A 26,541-nucleotide genomic window follows, 5' to 3' on the forward strand; every position below is an offset into this window, starting at 1 on the left:
GAGAATTCAATGCTTTTACTATGTGGGTTTGGGAGAGGTCTGGCCAGAGCTGGTTTTTGCTTTCATTAGTACTGCAGTGATGCACTCAATAAAGTTTTACATTAAGAGATTGGAGCGTCTTGAAGATGTTTGCTTGGTTGGGTTTGTCAGTTGGAATCTTGTCACAAAGATGAAAACCAACCTGGGCTGACTGCAGGCCTAAAGGAACATCAGTCCCCCCCCCCTCCACTCCCTGGCTGTAAAAGCTGCAATTATTGCTCCATTCAGAAGTTAAGTTGATCCTTGTGATCCTTGTGCATGTGGTATTTTAACTGACCTCAGCTAGCAGAGGTTAGAAAGGCAGGAGATGCCATAACTGATGATAATTATAAAACTGCCAATTGATAAAATCACAAAGTGACATGAGGATTCCTGCTGGCTGATCAAACACGTTTCTCACACATTTAAAGAAGGCTACACAACAATCCCCCACTTATTGTTCTGGAAATAGGTCAAACTCTTACATAAATACAGGTAGTCCCCGACTTACAAGCACAACCCAGTCACTGCAGTCGTAAATTGAGGCACCACACCACCGGACTAGGTTTTACAACCGCTCCAACCAATCGTAAATGTGAGTCAGTTGTCGAGCAAACAAAATGTGATAATGGGACTTTAGTGGGGTGGGCAGCCACTGTGAATTTGGGGATGGGCCATCAGTGGCCCTTTTTGAAATCCGTTGTAATTTTGAACGGTCGTTAAATGACCAGTCATAAGTTCAGGACTACTTGTTGAGAAAGAATGGCAACAGAAGTAACACAAATCATATTTTTTTGTCTCGTCACAAAACATGCAAAGACTTAACGGGATGGTTGTGAGTTACAGGAGATGGCCGTAAACTTGAGGTGTATGTGTGTGTTGTGAGGGGGGGGGGAAGGAAAGAGAGAGGGAAGGGGGGAGGAGAAAGGATGAGGGAGAGGAAGAGAGAGAGAGAAGGAGAAAGAGGGAGAGGGAGAGAGAGGAGAAGAGTGCCTTTTTCCCATAGACCTGCTGCTGCTCCAGCTGTCCTTTGCCTTGTCGCATGATGTTGCCTCGTTCCAGCAGCTCTTTCTGGGTCTTCTCAAACTCCTCTTTCCCCTAATTGAGACACAAGGAAAATGGAAGGTACCTCCACAGCAGACCTGGGCATTTTACAGCCCACCCCCTGGGACACTTCTGTGGGTGCACTTCCAAATGTGTGAGGTGGACAAGTCCTCCTTCCCCCCCCCCCTGGACTGGCCCTTCCGGCCCTCCTGCCCCAAGACCAGGCCCACCTGCAGGTGCACGTAGTCATAATCTTCCAGCCAGCCACCCTCGCTGTTCTCGTACTGCCCGTCGGGCGAGTCCTGGGCCAGGAACTTGGGCGGAGAAGGCAAGGGCCGTGACTGAATGTTGCTTGCCTTCTCGGAGGGTGTGCCGTGGGGATGGCTGCCCTCCACGGAGGAGGCCGGGGACCCCCTGGTCCGTCTGAAGAGCAACGAGGCATTGCCGTGCAGGAAGGAGGCCAGCTGCTTGGTGTCGTCAGGCACCCCCCGTGAGTACATGACCAGGTGCTCGAGGTCGTCCGGAGCCCCTGGCTTGCTGGCCACGAGGGCGCTGGGGGCCCAGCCGCAACTCTCCAAGGCCTGGCTGTGCCGTAGTAGCGCCTGGTACACCTCCTCCATCTTCTGCACCTGCTTGCTGAGCTTGGAATGGAGGGAGCGATCGGAGGCCTGGGCGGCGCTGCCCACCACCCCACGAGCAAATTCCAGCAGTTCCCTGAGGGCCCCCTTGATGCTCTCAGCTGCCCCCCGGATGTGGCCTGAGTGGGCCTCCATCCTCTCAGGGCTGCGCCAGCTGCCGCTGATGAAAGACATGAGAGACGAGACAGCTGTGTTGACGCTGCTCTGGAGCCGGGCCAGCGTCTCCATCGCAACGTCCTGGTCGAGGGGCAACTCCTTGTCCAGAGCTTCCCGAACGGGCACCGTGTCCAGAGAAGAGTTGGAAAGGTTGCTGCGGGTGCTGCCCGTGCTGGAGGCTGAAAGCCGCTTGCCGTCAACCCGATCCGTCTGAGGGGGCACGTCGTAGATGTAGTCCCCTTCTCCGTCCTTACTGCTGATCGGCAGCTCTCGGGGCACGTCGTACACCTCCTGGTTGGCCAGTTTTCTCAGCCCTGGTGGGACATCGTAGATCTCCTGAGCTTCTGACATCCCTTTAGTGCTGGGTGGAGGCACATCGTAGACATCTTCGGGCAAGGAAGGCTCCACCAGGGGTGCCAGAGGCTGGGCCAGGATGAGCGGATGACGCGATGGGTCGAAGGGCTTCACTTTGCAGAAGGCAGGGGGCACGTCGTAGGTCTCCTCCCTCAGGGGGCCATCTGGGACATCCTTGCTGACCGAGGGAGGGATGTCGTACACCTGCAGAGATAAATCAACTGTTCCAATTCTATACAGATAGTCCTCCACATATAACCGTAATGGAGCCTGCCCATTACGGTCATAAGATGTAATGGTTGTAAAATCAGGCATGTAATCAACCAGATTATACAATATTTTTTGCAGCAGTCGTAACAGTGGCCGTGTTGCAAATTGCCCGAAGTTAAGTGATACGACAGGCAGGGGCCTGACCTACAGAACTTTCAATCCACATCATAAATCGCCCAAAGTGGGTCTGTCATAACTCTGACCAAATAATCAGTGTTGACTACCTGTACTCTCACCCTCGTTACTTTCTTCATCTCACCTTGTCCTCATGAAACAGGACCAGGGAGAAAATGAAATGTGGTAGAAATACTTCCAAGAAACTTTTTCCCCCCCAAAAGACCAGATTCTTGGATTAAGTCGATTTACAACCACAATGTCTGTTGCTAAGCCAGACAGTTGCTAAGTGAGTTTTGCCCCATTTAACGACCTTTCTTGCTACAGTTGCTGAGTGAATCGCTGCCGTTGGTAAGTTAGTAACCCAGTTGCTAAGTGAATCTGGCTTCCCCATTGACTTGGCTTGTCAGGAGGTCACAAAAGGGGGGGTCACGTGACCGTCATAAATATGGTGCAAAGTTGTAACTGTGGAAAACAGCCATAAGTCACATTTTTCAGTGCCACTGTAACGTTGAGGGTCACTAAACGAACTGATGTAAATCGAAGACTGCCTGTCCTTGTTTACCCTTGTGCAGGGGTAGGCCACCTTGGCTCTTTTAGGACTCGTGGACTTCAACTCCCAGAATTTCTGAGCCGGCATGGCTCAGCTTGAAAACCATTCCCTTTCCCCTCAGCATGGCTGGCTCGGGAATTCTGGGAGTTGAAGTCCACAGGTCATCAAAGAGGCAAGGTTGCCTTACCCCTGGCCTTGTGCTTCTGTGTAACACCTGGTCCTGAGGTTTACTTTCCAGGTGTGATGGCCTGTGGGAAGGACCTTGGGAGGCTGGAACAAGGGAGGCTAGAATGACAGATAAGGGACTGCGTAGCCCACAGCAGGATAAGGAGCAGAGCAAATTCTAATTTCATGACTTGCTTGGTCAGGGTTGTCAAACAAACCGCAACAGGGTTAAAATGAAACATGTGATCATTAAGCAAACAGTTAGCAGTTGAGAAACCCAGAGCTACAGATACTTGGGACTCTGTGATTAAGGAACTGTAATGTTGATTTTATTTTTCCTTTCGGATTACATTTAGAAACCAATTGTCAGTTTTGCTTTGCCTCAAGGACTTGAATGTAAAACAAAGGGCAGGGAAGTTAATGATTATTTTATTACCTTGGAGAACAAGGGTGTGACTGTGTGTGTGTGTGTGTGTGTGTGTGTGTGTGTGTGTGTGTGTGTGTGTGTGTGTCCCCTCCAGGCACAGAATGTGCAGAAACACTGACTCCTGCTGGCAAGGAAGGTGTCAGCCGAAGGAGCAAATGGCAACATGCCCAGTTCTAACAATTCACAATCTGATTTTAATGAGGCATCTCCAGTGGGGGGGGGGGGATTCGAAGGACCCATAAATATCAGGATTAATAAAAACTAGCAACGCTGAACGTTTCTCCTCCTCCAGTTTAGGCAGTCAAGATATGATCCTTCGGCAACTCGGGCTGAATTTTGCAATTTTGTTCTGTGACTTAGGACTCACCATTTGGGATCAGGATTTCTGCTCCTGATCAAAATGTGGACGCTTAGCAACCGAGGAAGCAGACTCACTTAAACAACCATGTTACTAACTCAACAACTGCCGTGATTCACTTAACAACTGTGGCAAGAAAGCTGGTAAAGTGAGGCCAAATTCACTGAACAAATGTTCACTTAGGAACAGAACTTTTGAGCTCAATGGTGGCTGGAATTTACTTGCCTATAAAAGACAGGCAGAAGCTGCTCTTATTCACAGCTGTTTCCTGTGGCAAGGAAGGTTGGAAAATGGGGCAAACTCACTGAACAAACCATCTTTCTTAGCCACAGAAAGTTTCAAAAAATTCAATTGTGGTCGTACGTTGAGGACCACCTGCACGCAGGAGAGCTTTCCTCACCATACGCCTAAGGCAAACCCCCAGAGGAGCCACCAGGGCTAAATCCCAGCCTCGCCCCAAAGTCCAGATGTAACTTCCCGGGGGGGTCTTCCACTGGCTCAACCCCAGTGCCCCTTCTCCAGACCCCTTCCAGCTAACTAAACCACGACTTCCACCCCAATCCAGAGCAGTCCTGGCTGCCCACTCACCACTTGCGGGTTCTTCTCCACACTGGGCGGCACATCGTAGATTTCATGGGCTCCACTGTTGGCAGTCTTGCCCACCATCGCAGGGCTGTCGTAGACCTGGTCGAAGGACAGGTGGTGAAGCGGCTTTCAGGGCATTAACCAAACTCCCTCCCTGCTTTTCTCCCATCTGCACATCGGCCTGCACATCTCGCCTCAGGAGTCTGAGCGGTTGCAGGCCTCGTGGGCAGCTTCTGGCTTCCCCACCCCCCCCTTTCTTTGATCAAAGAGCCCTGGTGGCCCAGTGGTCAGAATGCAGCATTGCAGGCTAACTCTGCCCACTGCCAGCAGTTCAATCCTGACCGGTTCAAGATTGACTCAGCCTTCCATCCTTCCGATAAGCAAAGCCAATGGGGAAACCAGATTCACTTAACAACCATGTTACCACGTTTGCTGTGACAATGAGGGTCGTAAAATGGGGCAAAACTCACTTAACAAATATGTCACATAACAACAAAAACTGGGGGCTCAGCTGTGGTCGTAACTCAGGGACTACCTGTGTAAGTCCTTAAATCCCCACCTTCCCTGCTGCTATTGCCAAGCAGGCAAGAAACTGGCAGAGCCACGTCGATGGGGAGACGGGAGGCGTATACATGTAACCAATAAATAAGCAAAATTCAAGTGATCTTTAAAGAACCCGTAGACATCCCAAGCCCAGTTTGACAAGTCTTGGGCGAGGAGCGTAAAAGCGGGGTCTCTCCCCACCACTCTCCCCCCCCCCGCTGCCCCCTTTGCCCCAAGAGACAAAACCGGCACACTCACTTCCTGGCCGCTCCGGTTGACCATCAGACCCCGTGTGGGGGGCACGTCGTAGATCTCCTGGAGCTGTCGGGGGACGTCATACTCATCCTGGTGCTCTCCTTTGGGGGACTCGTAAATGTAGACCTGCCCCACCCGTGTGGGGACCACCACCTGGTGAGGAAGGGAGAGGATGCTCCAGAGCCTCTGCTGTGTTCCAGCCTATGCTAGGGGCCTGGAGGCTCAGACATTCGAAGAACGGTTGCTGGAATTGGGTACCTCTAGTTTAATGAAGAGAAGGACGAGGGGAGATATGATAGCACCCTTCCAGTATCTCAAGGGCTGCCCCAAAGAAGAGGGAGTCAAGCTATTCTCCAAAGCGCCTGAAGGCAGGACAAGAAGCAACAGATGGAAACTAAGCAAGGAGAGAAGCAACCTGGAACTAAGGAGAAATTTCCTGACAGAACAATTAACCAGTGGAACCACCTGCTCCAGAGGCTGTGAATGCTCCAACACTGGAAGTTTTTAAGAAGAGACTGGACAGCCATTTGTCCGAAATGGTGTAGGGTTTCCTGCCTGAGCAGGGGGTTGGACTAGAAGAGCTCCAAGGTTCTGTTCTGTTCTGTTCTGTTCTGTTCTATTCTATTCTATTCTGTTCTGTTCTATTCTATTCTATTCTATTCTATTCTATTCTATTCTATCCTATCCTATCCTATCCTATATCCCATCCCATCCCATCCTATTCTGTTCTTCTATTCTGCTAGTCTTTCCTGCCTTTCACAGGGAGGATTCAACCTGGCTCTTCTTGAGCCCAACCGAGTCAGCAGAGGACGCACGATTCTGCAACCCAACACTACAGGACGGTCTTTCCCAGCTGCAGGAACTGGAGTGGGCAATCCACGCAAGGATCCCTCTTTAAAAATGGCCTGCAACACACACACACCCCAGCACACCAGGTGCAGCCAAGGCTTCCTCCAGGAGAGGGCACTGACCACCCGCCAGGCGCTCCTGGCGAAGCTTGCAAAGTCTGGCGCTTGCAGCAAGAGCCCCCTCCCCTGGGAAGAGGGGAGTGACATCACTTTCTATTTTTAGAGAGGAGCAACTGAGGGGCTTAGAGCCGATGCACAATGAGGGCTGTTTCCCTCCTGGGTGAAAGGAGAGACCCTGGAGCCAGGAGCAGCCTTCCCAGCTGTTGTTTGTTTGCAGAGAAACCACACACACACACACACACACACACACACACACAGACAGAAAGACAGACATACCAGCCACTGCAACCCAGACAGCACGCAGAGGCTAGGCAAGCTACACTGGAGAATTGTGTGCTCTCCAGCTGCAGTCGCACTCGATCTAGGCAAACTCAGAACCACACCTGAGGGATTCCATGGCAAAGTCAGCTTCAACAAAAAAACAGAGTTTGACAACTGCAAACGTCCTTGGATGTCAGTTAAGAGAGCTTGGATCCTGAAACCACACCTGGCACCGTTTCAGTTAACTCTCCAGCACTAATTCATTTGCAATCCTTGGAATCTATTGTCTGTCTGTCTGTCTGATATCTCTCTCATCTCTTTCTCTGTCTCTGTCTCTGTCTCTTTCTCTGTCTCTCTCTCTCTCTCTCTCTCTCTCTCTCTCTCTCCCTGCCTCTTTCTCCCTCTCTCTCTCAAAGGACTCTGCCTGCTCCTAGTATCAATTCACACACAGCTGCATAAAAACTCCTGAGGTTGCACTGGCCCAGAAAAGACCAGGCCTGCCGTGTGAATGTTATTAGGTCTAGATCTACTAGATCTTTGCTTGGTTAAACTGCTTAGACAGGACCTGAAATAAACCTGGTTTGTTTATTCCTGGCACACACACACACACACACACTTCTGTGCCAACGCCCCAGTTTTGCCTGCTCTGGATTCACACCAACAGCAGCTGGTACGAGGTCCCCTCGCAGTATCCCAGGGCTGGAGCCAAACGGTCCGAGAGGGCTGTGCAGGGGCTCTTGTGCCCCCCCTTCGCAGGAACCCCCCCCCAACCCCAGCCCTGCCCAGGAAGGGAGACCAGGGTGCTTCTGTGACGGAGGCCCAGCAGAAGCCATTTCCGTTCCCAGGACAGGACCGGAAACAGCTCTTTGGGGCCTCCTGCAACGCCCCACCCGGGCACAAGTCCGGCCGTTGCAAATCTGAAGTCCAGCCCTTGGCCTTGTTCCAGGCTGCTGCTCCGCTGGAGGGAAGAAGGGGCGAGAGGAGCGCGCAGGGCACGGGTGCCTTGGCACAAGGAGCGCAGATCTGGAACCCTTGCAATCCTAACTGCCCAGAAGGACACGAGCCCCCCCATTCCTTCAGCTGTTTGAAGCAGAGGGAGGGTCTGCTGGCAGCCCACCCACCAGCCCGTTGCCCTGCAGACCCAGGCGGGCCACACCTGCTTCCTGCCCCCCCCCCAATCCTCTGAACGGGATAGGAATACTCGGCTTTTCTGCTGCAGAAAGGAAGAGCCAGAGGCTGGATCTGGCCATGCGCCATTTGGAATCATGTTTCTGGAAGCTCCCAAGCCTGGAGGGAAGGACGGCCAGCTGCCTGCCCCACTGGGTCCTGCAGCAGCTGGGGTTCGCGGGACCCGGGCTGCAGTGCCCAGCCTGGCGCCCACCAGGAGCCTTGCCCAGCTCTCTTTTAAAACAGCCCAAACTGGTAGCAGCCCTACCCTAGTCCTCCGTCCCCTGGAGTCTCCGTGCCCCCCCCCCGTGCTGAGATGGCCCTGACTGGTCACGTCAGACACCCCCTCCTACTGGAGCCACCATCTCCGGCCAGGGTGATCCGGCCCCAAAGCAGCCCAGGGAGGGAGGGAGGGAGGGACGAGCCCCCTTTTGGACTAACTGCTCAATTTGCAAGGAGAGGAGACAGGCAATATTTGCAGGGCCCAGACTGTCCCCTGCTGTGGGACTCTATCTGCAAAGAGAGGGGGGGGGAGGAGAAAGAGAAAGACAGAGAGAGAGAGAGAGAGAGAGAGAAAGAGAGAAAGAGAGAAAGGAGAAAAAGAAAGAGAAAGGGAGGGAGAGAGAGAGAAAGAGAAAGAGAGGAAAACAGAGAAAGAGAAAGGGAGAGACAGAGAGAGTGAAAGAGAAAAAGAAAAAGGGAGGGAGGGAGGGAGGGAGAGAGAGAGAGAATCCCTGGCATGCCATTTTCTCAACCTGGCCTCCCTCAAAAGGCTGGTACAGATCATCCTCAAATTACAATTGTAACGGTCAAAAAAGACATGACAGTCATAAAGCAGGTTGGTCATGTGACCGATTCAATTGTATGACCCGTTCTGCAGTGCCCAAAAGTACGGTCATATAACCGTGGTGGGGAGGACCCAACTTTGAATTTGGGTCATAAATAACCCCCAAGGAGGTCCATCGGAACTTTGAGGAGCCGCCAAGCAATCGGTCATAAGTTGAGGACTCTCTGAATGAGGTGCAAAGGCTTTACCTACAAAGATGCAGAAGCAGCCCGGATGGCATTTTTCAGGCTGAATGAGGATTCTTCCTGTTTCTACACCCCCGTCACCCCCTCAGCTTAATCCAGCTCTCCCAAAGAGGATGCCCTCTAGAAATGGACACAAGGCCCATGATCTCCAACTGAAGAGCCTCACTACGTAAGGCAGCCTTGGATCATCCCCGGTTGAGGGTTTTTCGGACCGGCCGGTGTGGAAAAAGAAAGAGCCCCATCTTGGCCACCTACCTTGCCTTGGACCTTGGGGGGGTCCCAGCCGTGGCCATCCAGAGAAGGAGGGACCTGGTAGATGTCCTGCCCCAGGCCGGAGGGGGCTGGAGGGACCTGGTAAATGTCCTGGGATGGGCAGGCCGGCCCGACTGGCACCTGATAAACTTCCTGGGCTTGAGAAGGATTTGGCTTGGGGTAGGCGGGAATATGTTTGCTGGCAGGAGACTGGAAGGGCCCCGGGGTCTTGTTGGGCGCTGGCACCAAGTAGACATTGTCCTCTTGGGGAAGGTAGGAGGGGTGCATGGGGGCGTATTGAGAGGCAGGGGAGAGCGGAGTATAGCCCCCTTGCTGGGAGAAGGCAAGTGGGGTCTGTCCGGCGGGCTGTGGCAGCGAAGGCTGGGGGGAGCCCTGGACGGGCCCCGGGAACTGCTTCTTGTCGTACATCCCCACCAGGATCTTGAGGCGGTTGCCTGGCACGATGCCCTGCCGCCCGTGCAGGGAGCAGAGCCACCAGCCATCCAGGCCTTGCGTGTTGCGCTCCAGCACCGTCATGATGTCCCCCTTGCGGAAGGAGAGCTCGTCCGGGGACTCGGCCACGTTGTCGTACAGCGCCTTGGCCAGCACGTTCTGCAAGAGAGGCAGAGCAAAGGGTCTCGCATCAGGCCAGGATCCATTCAACTAGCCCAGTTGGTGGAATGTGCCCAACACACAGGGCCTGCACCTCCATTTGCAGATCATAAGGGTTAAGGCGGGTAGGCCCATCACTCTAAGCCACAAACCAACCAACCAATCCCATGAGCAAGAAACATACTAACTATGGTTTCTGGAACAAGCCACTGCAGCCCAGTACAACAACGTGCTAAACCAGAAAACTTAACTAATTAGAACCAGTTGTGTTTTGCACACTGAAGTAAGTCCAAATCAACCAAGCAAGCACGCTAGAGCAGGGGACTCCAACCTGGGCAACTTCAAGACTTGTGGACTTCAACTCCCAGAATTCCCCAGCCAGAGCATGTAAGTCCCATTTTCAGGGCCTGTCATAACTTCAAACGGTCGCTAAGCAACCAATCATAAGTCGAGGACTATCTGAATCCCGGGTCACACCAGCAGCCCTCCAGAAAGCCTGTGAGATGGCTAGGAACGCAAGAAAGTAGGAGAAAGCTGCTAGCATAGTCCCAATTGCCCCTCTTCCACATAAAATAGGCTTTTCCCCGTTTTTTCCAAACGTGATGAAATTTATGCAGTCCTGAAGACAATTCGCTGCATGGGAATAATCAGGACTTCATTTTTTACTGCTTTCAGTTTCAAGTATAAATCCAGATTCTGCCCAAGAAAAGTTCAGGGTCATTGCTGCTTCCTTCCTCCCTCCCAGTTTGTTTTTTTCTCATCTATTCTCCGGGAAGACAAAATCTCCCTAAAGCAACAGACTGTGTTGTGTTCCCCCTTTTTAAAATAATAACAATAATAAAAGCCTTTGGAAATCCCACAAAAGCACCAAGTCAATCTTTGTTTTTATTCTTCTTAGGGAAAAAAAAAAACACCCCAGTCCTTCTTTTCCTTTGGACTAAACCAGGGGTAGGCAACCTTGGCTCTTTTATGACTCGTGGACTTCAACTCCCAGCATAGCTGGCTTAGGAGTTTTGGGACTTGAAGTCCACAAGTCATAAAAGAGCCAAGGTTGCCTACCCCTGGACTAAACTAAAGCTTTGGACAGACTGAGCTTCCTCTTAAGCCTAAAAGACTCCAAGTGCTTTGTTAGTTGCGTGAATTCGGCCCCTTTAAGGTTGAAGACTGCCTCTTGCCAGCCCAGAAAATAAGTCAGTTTAGTAAGCCGTGTTACAGCCCTGTTAAAATTCCGATCCACAGTTCATTTTCCTTGCGAATAATTTCGCATTCTCGAATTACAAGGCTGGCTGATTGTGCAAATGCAACCTTCGTGTTCTTTTTTTTCTCTTTTTTCTTTAAAGTGCAAAGGACGTGCACAATATGCTATAGATTATGCCATCCCCAGGCAAAGCGGTGGTCTGCCGTTGGGGGCAAGAGGGCAGCTGATCTTGTCCTCCTCTGCTGAGGGGTGGGCGGCTCTCCCCCCCTCATCCTTTTCCCAGGCAGGAAGTGCCAGAGTCATGACTAATGACAGATTTCCCTTTGTGCCTCCAGCAGAAGAGGTTGCGATGGAAAGCTCACTTCCCAGGGCAAACATCTCTGAAGGAAGGGGGGGGGGGGGAGACCTCAATGCCTCCGGATCAGCCCTTCCACCTTTTATAAGGGTTCTGGGGCCTCAGCTGCTCCCGGTCACAGACCAGGCAAATCTTGAATAGACTCGACCTCTTGGCAAGGGTTCCACTTCCCGGTTTGGCTGCCAGGGCACAAAACAGACTTGCAAATCCTGACCGTTCTCATGCAACTCCTTTGCATGGATTGTTCCATGGAGAAATCGAGATTTAATCCTTTAGCCAGGGGCCGCTGGCAAGTTTGAGAGAACAGCTCCGTCCCCAAGACTCCTCTGCTCCAGATGATAGATCTGCCGGTTCAGTATCCTTCTCCTCCCAGGAGACCAGGGGTACCTTTTCTTCCAACAGGAATGCTTCATTTACAATGTTTGGCCAGAAGAAAATGTCCTGGAGAAAACTCCAAAGACAGAAGTAGGAAGGCAGTTTATGCACTGGGCCTGCAAGGCCAACTTTAAGCATCGCAACTCAGGCAAACAGATTGTGGGGTTTCCTATGTCCAGTGCCAAGAGGCTGCAGGTCACTCTTTCGCATAGGGGAGATGGGAATGGTAGTCCCATGGAAGGCACCAGGCCAGCGAAGGTAACCGAGATGCTCAGACTGATCTGGTCCCTCCAAGCATCAGGAAAAACGAAGATTCTCTCTTCCCTCATCTCCACCCCTTTCCACCAGCAGGCTAAGACAATGTTTCTCAAACCAAAAGTGCTTTTTCAAACAGCAACTGGTCTTTGTTGTTCTTTGAAGACATTTCTCTTCTCATCCAAGAAGAAGCTGAAGAAGCTTCTGAAGAAGCTTCTTTCAAGAAGTGAAACGTCTTCAAGGAAAAACAAAGACCAGTTGCCTTTTGAAAAAGCGCTTTTGGGACAACCCTCACCTGGATGAATGAGAATCTCCACAGATAAGGTTTCTCAGTCTCAGCAACATTAAATGGGATGGGCTTCAACTCCCAGAATTCCTTAGCTTGCATGGGATTCTGGGAGATGGTCCATATGCTGGCTAGAGAATTTTCAGAGTCAGCCCAACCCTTCTGGCTGGGAAATTCTGGCACTTGAAGTCCACTCATCTTTAAGGAAACACTGGGCTAAAAGACCGTTTCCTTTCCACCTCTGAGCTACTCCACACGCTGCTTTTTTGTATATGAAGCTGCGGTGGACTTCAGGATGCTCAGCCGAGATTGGGAAGACAATCCCACGGTTTCTACAAATCTGATGCTGGCTTTCAAGAATGCAAAGCATTTCCCAGGCTGGCCCCCGACTGTAGCCGAAGAGTCCCAAGGCTGAAAGTAAATGGAGATGGGAAGCTAGAATATTGCATACGATTTCCCTGTGGGAAAGCAAGATGGAAATGCAGAGGCTTTCAATGTTAGCAGGAGTAGAAGAATAGGAAGAGGAAGAGCTTCGTGGCTGAACTATTCAGATCTGAGGGCCTGATTGTGTGCATAAATATCTGATTCTGCCTATGTAAAAGACTGGCCCTTTGGCAAACAGCTGTCTTTAATCATATACAGAATACAGAAAAAATTAAGTTGCAGTTATAATTATGGAACAGAGCAACAAAAATGTGTATTTCTCAGTTAATCTGAGATGTAAGGGGTACCTTTCTCTGGAGGCTTTGAAGAACCATCCACCTTGATTTGAATAGTTTTCCTGCACATTTATTTTATATTTTATTAATTGGGGATGATGATCCCGGTTCTCCCCCTCCCCCAAGACCAGAATGTTCTGGCCTCTCTAGCCTGGCAAGCTTTGCAAGAATTGTACAACAATTTCCATCATCCCCAACTTGCAGATAGGTCACCAAATCTTCTATTGCAAATCTGGATGAAAAGAGAACTGCTAAGGGTGCCTCTTCCTTCTCTAAAGAGACCCCATTCAAAATGAGTTCTATTTTATTTATTAATTGGGGATGATGATCCTGGTTCTCCCTCCCAAGATCAGAATGTTAGGGTTCTAGGCATCTAAGCATCTCTCTCTAGCTAGAAGTTCTCCCTCCCAAGACCATGACGGTTTTGATCCTACCTCCCACACCCTGGTCGTTTACTTAAAAAGTCAGCTGAGGACTTAGAAATTAAGCACGCTGTCACTGAGTAAACCACATAAGCAGGGACAAGTATTAGCAAGAGCCAAGCTCAACTTCACCTTCATCGGTTAATCCCCAAAGAATGGCCAAATAATAACAGAAAGAAACAAACCCTGACTTGTTCGCAGAATTATCGGGTACTTAAGACAATGGTACCATGCAAGTTAACAAATTATCATAGAAGACACACTGGTAAGTATTTATCTTTTGCTATGCAAGGCCCTTGTGATAGTATCCTATTTGTTACTCATTAAAATTACAGGGTCAGGAACTGATTGTTTGTTTATTTAGCTTAGATGCCTCCGAGCTTTTCATCCATTAGGGAAGGGATATTCTCTCTCCTTCTAAATGCACTGCTAATTTATTAATTTAAACAAATACCCCCACACACACGGTTGCATGACGCCCTCCGACTGGCTAAAAGGCCAGAGACAGACCTACTTCTCTGGGCACTTGCAGCTGGGCATCCTGTTTAGACTACAAGAACAGATCAAGATGTAGCTGGTAGAAAAAAAATATTTTCAAAAAACAGAATGTAAGAAAACAAGGGCGAGATATGCCCAGTCATCCAGCTTTTGGCTGGGCCCAGAGAAGACTCGTTTCCAAAGAGGTTTTTCACGTTTCAAAGGAGAATCCCAGGAATGTGCAAAGAGAAAAAAAACAGAGCTAATCTTTTGTTCGGAAACAGGAGAGAGTTTTGGCAGATGACCAAGGCAGCTGAGTTCCTGCCACCCTCCAGAAATTCTCCTTTGCTAAGGCATGCTGGCTGGGGAATTCTGGGAGTTGAAGTCCACGAGTCATAAAAGAGCCAAGTTCTAGACTTACAACCATTTGTTTAGTGACTCTTTGGAGCTACAACAGCACTGAAACAAGTGACTTGTGACCGCTGTTCACACTTGATTTTTCTCCCAGGGACAGAGCACTTTGCTTCACCTTTCATCCAGTCCCCAAACTGCGGGATAATTGATGTGGCTTAAGAAACAAGCACATGCCTGCTGCTCATGCACGACAAAACAACCCATGTTCTCAGGAATCCGATTACAACACAGCCCTCATTGCTCACGCAAAGGCTTGCTATCAGTCATGGGGGGGGGGAAGGAATGCTACGAGAGCGAAGTGAGTCACTTGCATAAAATCCATTTCAACAGGATCTGAATTTCCTGTTGGGTTGTCGGCTCCTAAATCACCCTCCTCCTTCGGGAGACTTTTGACACAGTGGCATGTTTGTATGTGTGGGGGTGTAAGCTCTCCAGAGCAAAGAGGCAAGCAAGGAAGCCTTGCAGGGGGGTTGGGAGGGGCCATCTTGAACAGGGGTGGGCAACAAGGGCAACTTTACAACCATGCTGGCTCAGGAATTCCGGGAGTTGAAGTTCACCGGTTGTAAAGTCATCATACAGGTACTCCTCGACTTACAGCGACAATTGAGCCTAACAGAAGTTGCTAAGTGAAATATTTGTTAAGTGAATTTTGACCCATTTTGTGACCTTTCTTGCCACAGCTGTTAAGTGAATTATTGCAGGTTAAGTCAGTGCAGGGGAAGGCAACCTTGGCTCTTTTATGACTGGTGGACTTCCAACTCCCAGAATTCCTGAGCCAGCCTGGCTTAGCTTGGAAACCTCTCCCTTTCCCCTCAGCGTGGCTGGCTCAGGGATTCTGGGAGTTGAAGTCCACCAGTCATCAAAGAGCCACGGTTGCCTACCCCCGAGTTAGTGTCATAGTTGTTAAATGAACCTAGCTTCCCCTATTGATTTTGTCACATCCCTGCAAGAGGGGATCACGTGATCCCGGGACATTGCAACCATTATAGCTATGAATCAGTTGCCAAGCGTCTGAATTCTGATCACGTGACCACAGGGATCCTGCAAGGGTCCTAAGTGTGAAAAACAGTCCTACGTCACTTTTTACTTTGAATGGTCACTAAATGAACTGTTGTAAGTCGAGGACTGCTGTAGTTGCCCACCCCTGATCTTGAAGGACAAAAGAAGTGGCCTCTGCAGCAGAAGGACCACGAAGCAATGTTTTCCCCTCCACATTTTAGGACCATGCACCAAAGGAGTTATTAATTCCTTATTGGTTTTAATTTAATTTAATAATTCCTTTTTATTAATTTCCCCCCTAACTGAACAACTGCAGCACTGTACTCCAGCTTGTTCCTTTCTGGATGAGCTGTGCGTTAATTCCCAGAGCAGCAAAAACAATGGATTGGTGGAAGTGGCCCGTTTATGGAGACGTTCCGCTCAGCACCAAATTCCACACCAAGTCACCTGCAAGCAGACCACGGAGGCAAGCCACTAAAACCTAAATATATTTACTTGTAGGTCCTGCTGACTTTGGGGGAATTCCCTCCAAGGGGCTGAGCTTACACCCAATGCTACCCCAACCTTTGTGCACAACGTCTTTTAGGGTTCACCGAACTGTGCCAGCCCAGATAAAGGGGTTATAATTCAGTCTCTTGCTTAAGGCTAAGATGCAAAGGCCGCCCACCCCTGGAGTGGATTCTCCCTCGCTTGTTTTGAAGGATTCAGCACAATTAGCAGCTCCAAAGCAGGCTCCCTCCAAACAGCTCCAGCCCTTCATTGCAAAAAAAAAAAAAAAAGAAAAAGAAAAAAAGAAAAAAAAGAAAGAAAGAAAGAAGAAAAAAGCTGATAAAGACGCAAAAGAGCCCGGGTGAGAATTAATTTTCTGCTCTGATGGGCCGGCACACATTCCACCCTGCTATTAACAGTAGGTCAAACGAGCTGCTTTTATCATGCAAAACCTGCCAATTTCAGGTAGGATCCCAAAGTAATAAGGGCATAATATTCCTGGGCTGCTGATAGGGAGCTCATTGTCTCGGCGGTGAGGCTGACGCCATTGCAAACAAAGCCGGGCCTGGAAAGTCCTCCTGCACAGGAAAACAGGATGTCACACCAGCAGCTGCACAATCACTCCACCGCAAGGGAAAACAAGAGTCAGGCTGGCAACATGGCGCCCTTGGTTCCCAGGTGTTCACCAGGCATCTTTGGATGCCCACCCGTCCCCATGTTCCATCTCTTATTACAGGGTAGCCTTTGACTCGCCACTATCCATTTAGTCATTATTCAAAGTTGCAACGGCCAGTGAAAAAAGGGACTTACTGCCAATCCTTGCACTTACAACCATTACAGCAGTGTGTCTCGACCTTGGCAACTTTGAGATGTGTGGACTTCAACTCCTAGAATTCCACACATCTTAAAAATTGTCAAGGTTGAAAAACACTGCATTACAGCATTCCCAATGTCACAATTCGAGTGCTTGGCCACCAGTGTGTATTTACAACAGTTGCAATCCCCATTTGTGACCTTCCTAGCCGGCTTCTGAAAAGCAAAGCCAATGGGGGAAGTCAGATTCTCTTAAAGACAGTGTGATTCGCTTAACAACTGCAGTGATTTGCTTAAGCACCGGGACAAAACAGGTCATAAAATTGAGCACAAGATACTTTGCTTTGCTTAGCAACAGAAATTCTGGTCTCAAGCGTAGTTTTTAAGAAGAGACTGGACAGCCAGTTGTCTGAAATGGTAAAGGATCTCCTGCTTGAGCCGGGGTGGACTAGAAGACCTCCAAGGTCCCTTTCAGCTTTATTCTGATTCTATCGCCTGCTTCCTCCCTTTCTCTCGCAATTAACCCTCATTGGTGGCCTTTTTCAGGAGGGGGAGTGCCCTCAATTTGGGGAGGGGTGGGCAACCTTGCCCAGATCAAAAAAGAGGCTGCCGGCGACTTCTCTGCATGAATCACAGTTCTAGGCTGGTTTCCTTCCAGACAGGGAGCCCGCCCAGCGGTGACTCACCGCCAAGGCCCCTAGCTCCAAAGTCTGGCTCTACGAGAGGTTGAGCACTTGGGATGCCAGAGTGATGTGCCTTTCCCCAAAAGCAGAAAGCGTGACTCAGAACGAGGGGCGGGCCGTGGTGCTACGACAGCAACCTTTTTCGGTTCTTCCCCGGGAGTTTTACAACCATACATTCTCGGCATGCTGGGGCACAGTTGTGGTTTCTCAGTCCCAGCCAGATCTTCAGATCTGGCACTCAGGCCCTTCCATCCTCCCACCAGCTCCTACAACAAGGTCCCTTTTGTGCCCGGGTGCTTTGCAGACAGTATGGAATTGTCCCCCCCCCCAAGGCCTGAAGTGTGGGGGCGTGGCTGGGACAAGAGCCCTAGAAACTTTGCTGCAGCGAGGCGTGGGAGGGGGGGCTTTCCTAATCACAAAGCTCCCCCCCTTTTCAATTTGAAGAAACAAAGCATGCACAGTTAACCCTCCAAAAGCTTCTCAACCTTGGCCACTTTAAGCTGGGTGGACTTCAACCCCCAGAATTCTGCAGCCATAAGCGTGAGGATTGGTTTAAGTCGCTTTTTTCAGCGCTACCGTAACTTCAACCTAAATAAATAGCCGTTAAGTCAAAGGCTACCTGTATGCAGTACTTACCTAATGTTTCTTTAGATTTTCTAACTATAACTTAATCTTATTATTGTTACAAGATTACATAAATTAAATCCTATTTAAATTGATTTTATACTGTTTCAAAATCTATTCTAATCCCTTTTTTCTTCTTTCTCTTCTTCTGAGCTGTTTTTTAATATCCACTAATAGACTTTAAAAAAAAAAGCTTTCATATATCAGGATTACAGAATCCTAAACAGCCATTAGATGGCAGCCAAGGTTATTCACTGTCTCTCTTTGCTGCCATCTAGTGCTTATTCAGGTATCTTGCAGCCCAGATCTTTAAGCCTACAATGGACCCAGAGGGATTATAGGAGACCAAGGAGCAACTTCTGCCATAATTGCTTGTTCCTCTCAGTTGGTTTTAATCTTGTGTTCTCTTTCAAATACGGGTAGTCCTCAACATACGACCACAATGGAGCCCAAAATTTCCGTTGCTAAGCAAGAGATTTGTTAATTGAATTTTGCTCCACTTTACGACCTTTCTTGCCACAGTCATTGTAGTTGTTAAGCTGGTAACACAGTTGTTAGGTGAATCTGGCTGCCCCATGGACTTTGTTTGTCTGAAGGTCGCAAAAGATAATTGCATAACACCAGGACACCTCGACCATCTTAAATGTGAGTCAGTTGTGAAGCATCCAATTGTAAATCATGTGACCTTTTACAGTGCTGTTGCAACTTCACTAAACAAATGGCTGTAAATTGAGGACTAGCTGTATGTATGACAGTTTGCTAAAAAGTAAAAAAAAAAAGTCTTTTTGAAACCCAACAGGTTACTTCAACAAGGGCAGGGACTAAACCCCAACACTTTGGGCATCGAGCAGCTCAGATCTGGCCATTAGACCACCAAACATTTTCCATTGCCTTCCCTTCCTAAAAAAGTAGGTTCACTCTGCAGAGAGCATGGCAACCTGCAGCCGTGCAGCGTGCTCCGCTCCCCAAAATCAGTGTTTTTTTCATGTCAGTAATTCATGAGCGCATCGTGCAGAGAGCCTGGTGTCCCCACGTGACTGCTGACTCTGCTCAGAGGCAGAGATGTGCAGCGTTTTGACACAGCAGCGTTTGACATATTATTCCTCTTTCCCCAAAACAGCTGAGCTGCTCTCTGATCGAGGATTTTCTCAGCAAAGAATCCATCTTTTTGATGCAGCGTTCTTGAACCTTGCCAACAACAGAAGATCTAGAAATAAAAATATAACAAGCAACAGCAACTCTTTGATTCTGATCCTTCAGCAAAGCACAGGAAACACAAAAATAGAATCGTAGACTCATTGGGCTGGAAGAGACTTTGGAGATCTTCTAGTCCAACTCCCCTGCTCAAGGCAGGAGGCCTTATATCAGGGATCTTCAAACTTGGCCCTTTTATGACTTGTGGACTTCAACTCCCAGAATTCCTAAAAGGGCCACGTTTGAAGACCCCTGCCTTATATCATCCAGGTCAAATGGCTGGCCAATCTCTTCTTGAAAACCTCCAGTGATGGAGCACTCATACTTTCGGGAGGCAAGCTGTTCCACTTTATTGTTCTCGGTGTCAGGAAATTTCTCCTTAATTCTAGGTTGGCTCTCTCCTTGATTAATTTCCACTGGTTTGTCTAATCTATGCATTGTACTAATGTCATAATTTCACATTATGCAATTGTCATAATTTCAAAATTATCCTTCTTTTGTGTAAATGCAATCCTTCAGAATGCAAGCAAAGCCACTTTAAAATAAAAATAAAATAAATCAAAATCCAACAAGGAAGCGTTCTCCAAGACTTCTTTCCCGGCTTCATTAAAGGTCAAGTCAAGTCAAGTAAGTTTATTACCGTCAAAGATCAGAGACCAGAACAAGTCAAAAACACTCAAGATCTTCATCTACCAACAAACAAAAGTGGCCTGTCCACTTTATTTCCCAGGACTTCAGGCACCAATCCAACAAAACTGGAGGTCTAAGGAGGGAGCATTTCCTTCCAAGAAAGCACCAATGGGCTGTCTGCTTCCCTTTTTGCAGCACTTACCAACAATAGTGTGCAAGTTTGTGAGAATTATTTAGCAAGGAAGTCCAGCGGCTGAATTCTTGGATCCAGATGGGGAACATGACACTGATCCAAGAAACATCACAGCCCAAAGACTCATTCCACCAGCTTGGAATTCTCTTCATGACCCAAAAATTGAGCCTGAGAAAGACCTTCCCACACCCCCAAAGCAAGAAGCCCTTGAGATCTGAGACAGCTACTCAAAACCAGGAGGAAGAGGAGGAGGAGGAGGAGGAGGGCAGCCATGTGGGAAGGGAAATGCTACGTGTTTTGAGAACACATTCTTTTCCTCTCCTCTTTCTTGAGCTGAGTTGGCCTTCTCCAAACTTCTGCATGAGCCAGATGAATCCTACTATGCATGTGTCGCAGATACATGTCCAAATTCTTAAAGTGAATATAAAAATAAAACCAGAACCTTTTTTCGGGGGGGGGGGTTAATGAAAAAAGACTTGGGGGAAAAATTGGAACTTTGATGTGATATCTGTTGACAGCAGGAAGACTACTTTATGCACAAAAAAGGAAGGACATTTAGATCCCCATCATGGACCGATGGCTGCAAAAGTTGATGGAGTTAGCAGAGATGGCTAAACTGACTGCTTTGATCAAAGAAAAAAAACATTATTTCTGTTTCTACTTAGAAACCACTTCTGCACTTTGTGCTTGAGGTGGGAAAAAAATGTAACTTTGATTTTGGGTTTTGCTGATTAAGTTGATTTGTTGATACAGAAATGGTGGGTTTATACTATTATGTAAAAGTAACAAGTTGAGGTTTGATGTTATTGTTTTATCCGACTGCACCAGAGGGAGTCAGAAGTCAATGCCTTTTTTTTTCTTTTCTCCCTTTTTTTCCTCCATTTCCCCTTTCCCCTTTTCCTCCCTTATTTTTCCTGCTATTTGCTTTTGTATTTTTATATTTTAAATGATAAGCTAATTAAAAAAAACCTGTAAACAGTAAACAGCAAAGGCCTCCTTCCTTTTCCAGAAGAACCAGCCCAGACAAATTTGGCACCCAAAAAAAAATCTTCTGATGATGGTCCAAGAGAAATTCTCTTACATTTTTGACTCAAATACTTGTAAGCTCTCATCTGAATCTGTCTTTCCTTACTAAGGCGTTATTTACTGCCTATTTTTGACGAAGGCACCAACCGTTGTCTCATAAACCGCAGAACGAACGAATGTGCAATAACAAAGTAAAGCAAAAGATCGTTAAAAGGCCCAGGGAAAACTTGCTCCCTGCTAAAAATAAGGGGTTCAATTTATCTGAGAAGCCATCGCTAAGAAGTGATTGCTGGGAAAGAATCTCACTGGTGAAGCATTGAGAACAGGCAAGAGGGAAATTTGCACAGGGTCTTAATATGCTTTCCTCAACTAGCTGCTCTGCCAGATGTCTTAGAGCGGGGGTCCTCAACCTGGCTGGGGAATTCTGGGAGTTGAAGTCCACAGATCTTAAAGTTGCCCATGTTGGGGACCTCTGTCTTAGACTACAAGTTCTATAATCCTGTCAGCTGAGGAGTATAAGAATCAGTGCTCAATACATCTGAACAAAAAAAGCAGCCAAAATACCGGCTGCTTCGCACGGTAGCTGCAAGAAATGCCATCTGAGACAGGAGCATCACAACAGCATGACTGCCACTGGTCCAAATAATAATAGTAGGGATAATATCCAAAGCAGCTTTATTTATTGGACCCTGTTTAGATGACACACCTTATGCCAAAGTACCTCAATATGGCCGCCTACAACAGAAACGGAAGTAAAATAATTAAGATCCATTAAGACAATTGATAGCTACATTCAATAAAATATAAAAGGCACTCATGAAAAGTTAAAAGGCCACATTCTTCCAACCTTTATCTGGGGAAGGCCGTTTAGGCAGACAGAGCTTGCTTGGAAATGACAGATCCTGATGGATTCCCACTCTCCTTTCAGAAAGGAAGCCTAATTGATCCAGGAGCTCCTTAATAGCTGATTACAACACCACCCAGCAGCCCTTTTTAGAAAGCCGTTACAGGAGTCCCCAACTTACTATGACAATTGATCCCCAAATTTCCCTTGCTAAGCAAAGAAGTACACCGGCCGCTTCCAAGCTAGGATGGTCTTGCTTCTCTGCAGCCTGTCCAGGCATGAGTCTCTGGCTTCCACAGCCATTCCTCACCCAGCCTGTGGCTCCCAGCTACAAATATTACACAAGACAGCACACGCCTGCACTCCTGAGAGGGGAAGAGCCAAAGAGAGGGAAGGCAACCAGGTGGGCCTGCTTTGCAAATTGGTGGGTTTGCTGCTCCGCACCAGCCAGGAGAGCAGCGCAACTGTCCACTGAACTCAACAATGCGTGGCTGACCTAAGTTGGCCCTCCAACTTTCTGCAAGGACAGAAGGTTTTTTTTCACATTACTGATTTAATCCATTCCTTTCCGCACTGCCCTTCCTATGGGGCTCAAGGCACATTAAAGCTCAGGGTGTTTAAAAATTCTAGAGCAAAGGAAAGGCCAATGAAAATGGGTTCAAAAGCTTTTAAGGAGGCACTATTAAGGAAGCCATTTTTCCAAAGACAGGGAAATGCTGGTTGGAGACATCAAAGACCCATCACACCTGGGGTTCCTGCAAGGATCCCTTGTACAATAACTCAGTCACCCCCCCAAGGGACAAGAAGCCCCCATCTGCAGAGGACCTCAAACCAGCACTGCGGGTGACAACCCAACCTGTAAACAACATCTCCAGCTCTGTTCTTGTCAAGACTTGTTTGGATCTTTGACAGCCACAAATTTTTCACACTTCCTGGTTGTGGTCATGATGAAGAAGTACAGGTGTCTCTCCCATCCCCTCAGGAAAATTCTTCTTCCCTGCAAAATCACATCCTTTGATAATGGGACCAGTGATCCAAAATGGGGATGGCCTCCTATGCATTGGACGAGTTCAAGCTCAAACTGGACCACCATTTCTCAGGGAATGCTTTAACCTGGAGGGACTTTGGGTGCTCCATGTCTTGTTCAATCAATCAATCAATCAATCAATCAATCAGTACAGAGCAAGAATGGACCTTGGAGGTCTTCTAGTCCAACCCCCTGCTCAAGCAGGAGACCCTATATCATTTCAGACAAGTGACTGTCCAGTCTCTTCTTAAAAAACTCCAGTGATGAAGCACCCACAACGTCTGAATGCACCTGTTCCACTGGTTAATTGTCCTCACTGTTAGGAAGTTTCTCCTTAATTCCAGGTTGCTTCTCTCTTTGGTCAGTTTCTAACCATTGTTTCTTGTCCTGCCTTCTGGTGCTTTCAAAAATAAAATGACCTCCTCCTCTATTGGCAGCCCCTCATATACTGAAATATTGTTATTATGTCATCCTTAATCCTTCTTTTCTCTAGACTAGCCATACTCAATTCCTGCAACCGTTCTTTGTATGCCTTTGTCTCCAGGCCTTTAATCATCTTAGTTGTTCTTTGTTGCACTTTTTCCAAAGTCTCAACATTCCATGCAGGAACATTTTGGAGCCATGAATAAAGGTTGACTTTTGGATCCAGAAGACCCCCGTGTCAATCCCTTCCCCCATCAAATACAGCATAGGTTGTTTAGGCAAGAGGGATCATGCTTCCTGGACAAAAGCCTTGTAAATAAAAAATGAAGGGAAGCCTTGGGGAGATGCATCCCCCACCTCCCTTAAGTGCCGCAGAGAAAAACTAGACTTTGCAGCCCAGGAACAACTGCAAGGAAAACACAACACTCTGACATGCATTCACATTGCGCAATAGGGGCCACTATTTTATCTTACTCTCTTGTGCTGGCAGAATAATCTGCAATGGGATCCTGCCTTAGCCAAAATCTCCTAAGGGCTCAGGAGAGAAAAGAAGCATCAAATTGGGGCAGAGAATTTCACAGGAGGCGGCAAATCACCCCATGGGTGTTGCGACATTGCGACACAACCCATGAGAATTACACTTATGTAGAGGGCCAGATTCAAACATGGGTTGGGTCTTAATGTTGCAATGCCCATGTTGTCATTTTCCCCCCTCACCCTTGTGGGTTGTACCAGACCCCACCAGAAGGAGAGCTTTCTTGGGTCAAGCGAAGAGCTTTTGAAAGTCATCCTTCTGCTTCTCACCAAGGCCAGTCTTGACCTGCAGAGTCCTCCTCAGGAAAGGCTGTCCATTCTTCCCTTGTGAGAGGAGTTTGAAGGCATGCTGGCCCCACCTTTGACCTAAAATGGGGTCTTAAGGCCACCAGACTGCCCTCCATCAATGAAGCCAGGCTTTCTGAGAGCCTCCCAAACGAGCAATCGCCATGAAGACTTTGGAGCAGTGGTTCTCAACCTTTCTAATGCCGTGACCCCATAATACAGTTCCCCATGTTGTGGTGACCCCCAAGTGGGGTGGCCACCAATAAGAGGGAGTAGGACAGCTAGGGAAAAGGGGAAAAAATGGGGGACAGTGTGGTTTGGCGACCCCCGTGAAATGGTCATTCGACCCCAAATGGGGTCCCGACCCACAGGTTGAGAACCACTGCTTTGGAGAGACTTCACCCCACATAAAGATCTGCTCTCTTTTGTCTGATCTAAATTTCTTTTCAATCATTTGGGGTGTCCCCAGGTCATGCATCCCCAAAGTTTTGTGTGTGTGTGTGTGTGTGTGTGTGTGTGTGTGTGTGTGCAGATTAGAGGCCACAATGTGGGATGGAAGCTCTGCCTCCTTTTTAGGATGTTCAGTTCTAGAATTGCTACCACCATCTTGGTGCTTGAGACTCCTTTATCTCCAGATTCCTCCACTGCTAGGACTCAAAAGTATCCAGAACCCCTGTCTGATCGGAAACAGAAACCAGTTTGTAATCCTAGGTAAGGATATCAATTGTGTGTCCAGGGTTACTGAGTAAGTGAATTTTGCATCTGCTGTGGGAATTGAAGTGCACGCGTCATAGAATAGCTGAGGTTGCCTACCCCTGGTCTACAACAACCACAAATATTATCACAAGGATAAAAGGCTTCAAGAGTCCCATCATACCAACTGCAACGTATGCTTGTGAAACAGGGAACTGTGCAACCAAGATGATTTCAAAGTTAAATATTTTCCAAGAAGGCTTCTTGAAAAGAATCTCGTATCGTGACATTACTAAGGAAGAGATACAAGTAATCTTCAACTTTCAGCAGTTTGTTTAATGAGTTTCAAAGTTGCTGAAAAAAGTTGACTTACAACCTTTGCAGCATCCCCATGATCATGTGACTGTTGCTGTGTCTCAAGGTCATGCGATCCCCTTTTGCGACCTTTTGAACAAACAAAGTCAATGGGGAAGCCAGATTGACCTAACAACCGGGTCACAAGACTTCAGCTCCCAGAATTCCTCAACCAGCATGGGAAATTCGGGGAGTTGAATTCCCACATCTTAAAGCTGCCAACTATGAAAAACAGTGGATTAGACTGATCCAGCCAATTAATGCCAAAAAGTTTACCTCCCCTTCAAACTTTTGGCAAAAGGGTTTGAATAGAATAGAGCTGGAAGGGACCTTGGAGATCTTCTAGTCCAGCCCCCTGCTCAAGCAGGAGAACCTATACCATTTCAGGCAAGTGACTGTTTAGTAGTCTCTTCTTGAAAACCTCCAATGATGGAGGGCCCACGATTTTTCGAGGCAAGCTGTTCCACTGGTTAATTGTCCTCACTGTTATGAAACTCTTTTTAATTTTGGACCCTACCATACGTCACAGGGCCTCCAAAGCTTGCCCCGTTTGAAAGAAACAGAAATTCCTTCCTATTTGACAGATAGTAATTTGTTCCCATGCATTAAATTATTTGAATTTAAATACATGGGAAGGAATTACACTCCCTGCATTAAATGACATCAAAATTTAATTAAACAAAGGCTACCAGATCTGAACTGTCTAACTCCAGGCAGACACTAGACAGCAGGAACGAGGGACAGAAGAATCCACGTTGCAGCTCTCTTGATTTTTGCAGCCCTGCATTACATTGAAATATAACTCGATTTTGTCCTGTCCTGTCCAAATATGGAGTGGACATCCCAGCATTTTACAACGGCTTTTTCGGCTTGACGTGGCCTGCCGTATAATTGCCCCCAGGCTTCCCGGACCACAAAGCTGGCAGTCAATTTCAGAAAGACGCTTTGGCTTAAAAGCTGACGTTGCCAGGATTCCGTTTAGCCTCGTTCTCAGAGGGACTTTTGAACTCACGGAGGGTGAGAATGGAAAAGTCAGGAGGCAGCAAAGCTGGGAAATTCCTTGTGACAAATAATCTCAGGTTAAGGGGGAGAGCTTTGTAATCCTTTCGTTTAAGGCTGCCTGCTTCAGACTGGAAACGCCAAGGGGAGGGCGAGGGGAAAGTCTGAGCGAGGCTTGAGATTCACACTAAAATGCCACTTTTCAGTTCAGAAGCGACACTTCCGGGGAGGGGGGGCTTCGAAGAAAAGAGAAAACAATCAAACCTGGGTAAATATCAGCAGCTTCCAATATACCTAAAGTAAGAATGTATTTATATTTTAATCCACCAATAGCCTTTCCTCTCCCGAGGATTATGATGTTGTTCCTGAGGCAGATTAATTCCTGTACAGGTCGTCCCTGACTTACAACAGTTCAGTTAGTGACCATTCCAAGGTACAAAGGCACTGAGCAACTTATG

The 26,541-nt window shown here is 48.0% G+C and overlaps 1 protein-coding gene across 3 annotated transcripts in view; it reads right to left on the reverse strand.

Annotated features, from left to right (window-relative positions):
* BCAR1 (BCAR1 scaffold protein, Cas family member) overlaps positions 1-26,541 on the reverse strand; it is a 38,647-nt gene that overhangs the window by 2,693 nt on the left and 9,413 nt on the right. For 2 of the 3 annotated variants that reach the window (XM_039353735.1, XM_039353733.1), the window contains 5 exons: positions 9,164-9,772; positions 5,484-5,633; positions 4,686-4,781; positions 1,293-2,414; positions 1,012-1,116 (listed from right to left, as the gene is read on the reverse strand). In XM_039353735.1, the coding sequence (XP_039209669.1) occupies positions 1,012-1,116; positions 1,293-2,414; positions 4,686-4,781; positions 5,484-5,633; positions 9,164-9,697 (2,007 nt within the window). In that variant the 5' untranslated portion in view covers positions 9,698-9,772. The remainder of the gene's footprint in view (positions 1-1,011; positions 1,117-1,292; positions 2,415-4,685; positions 4,782-5,483; positions 5,634-9,163; positions 9,773-26,541) is intronic. The other variant, XM_039353734.1, reaches the window with a different exon arrangement.

The sequence above is a fragment of the Crotalus tigris genome, unplaced genomic scaffold (assembly GCF_016545835.1).
Source record: "Crotalus tigris isolate CLP2741 ecotype Arizona unplaced genomic scaffold, ASM1654583v1 scf7180000018525.42219311030:4301911, whole genome shotgun sequence".
In the NCBI taxonomy this organism is placed as follows: domain Eukaryota; kingdom Metazoa; phylum Chordata; class Lepidosauria; order Squamata; family Viperidae; genus Crotalus; species Crotalus tigris.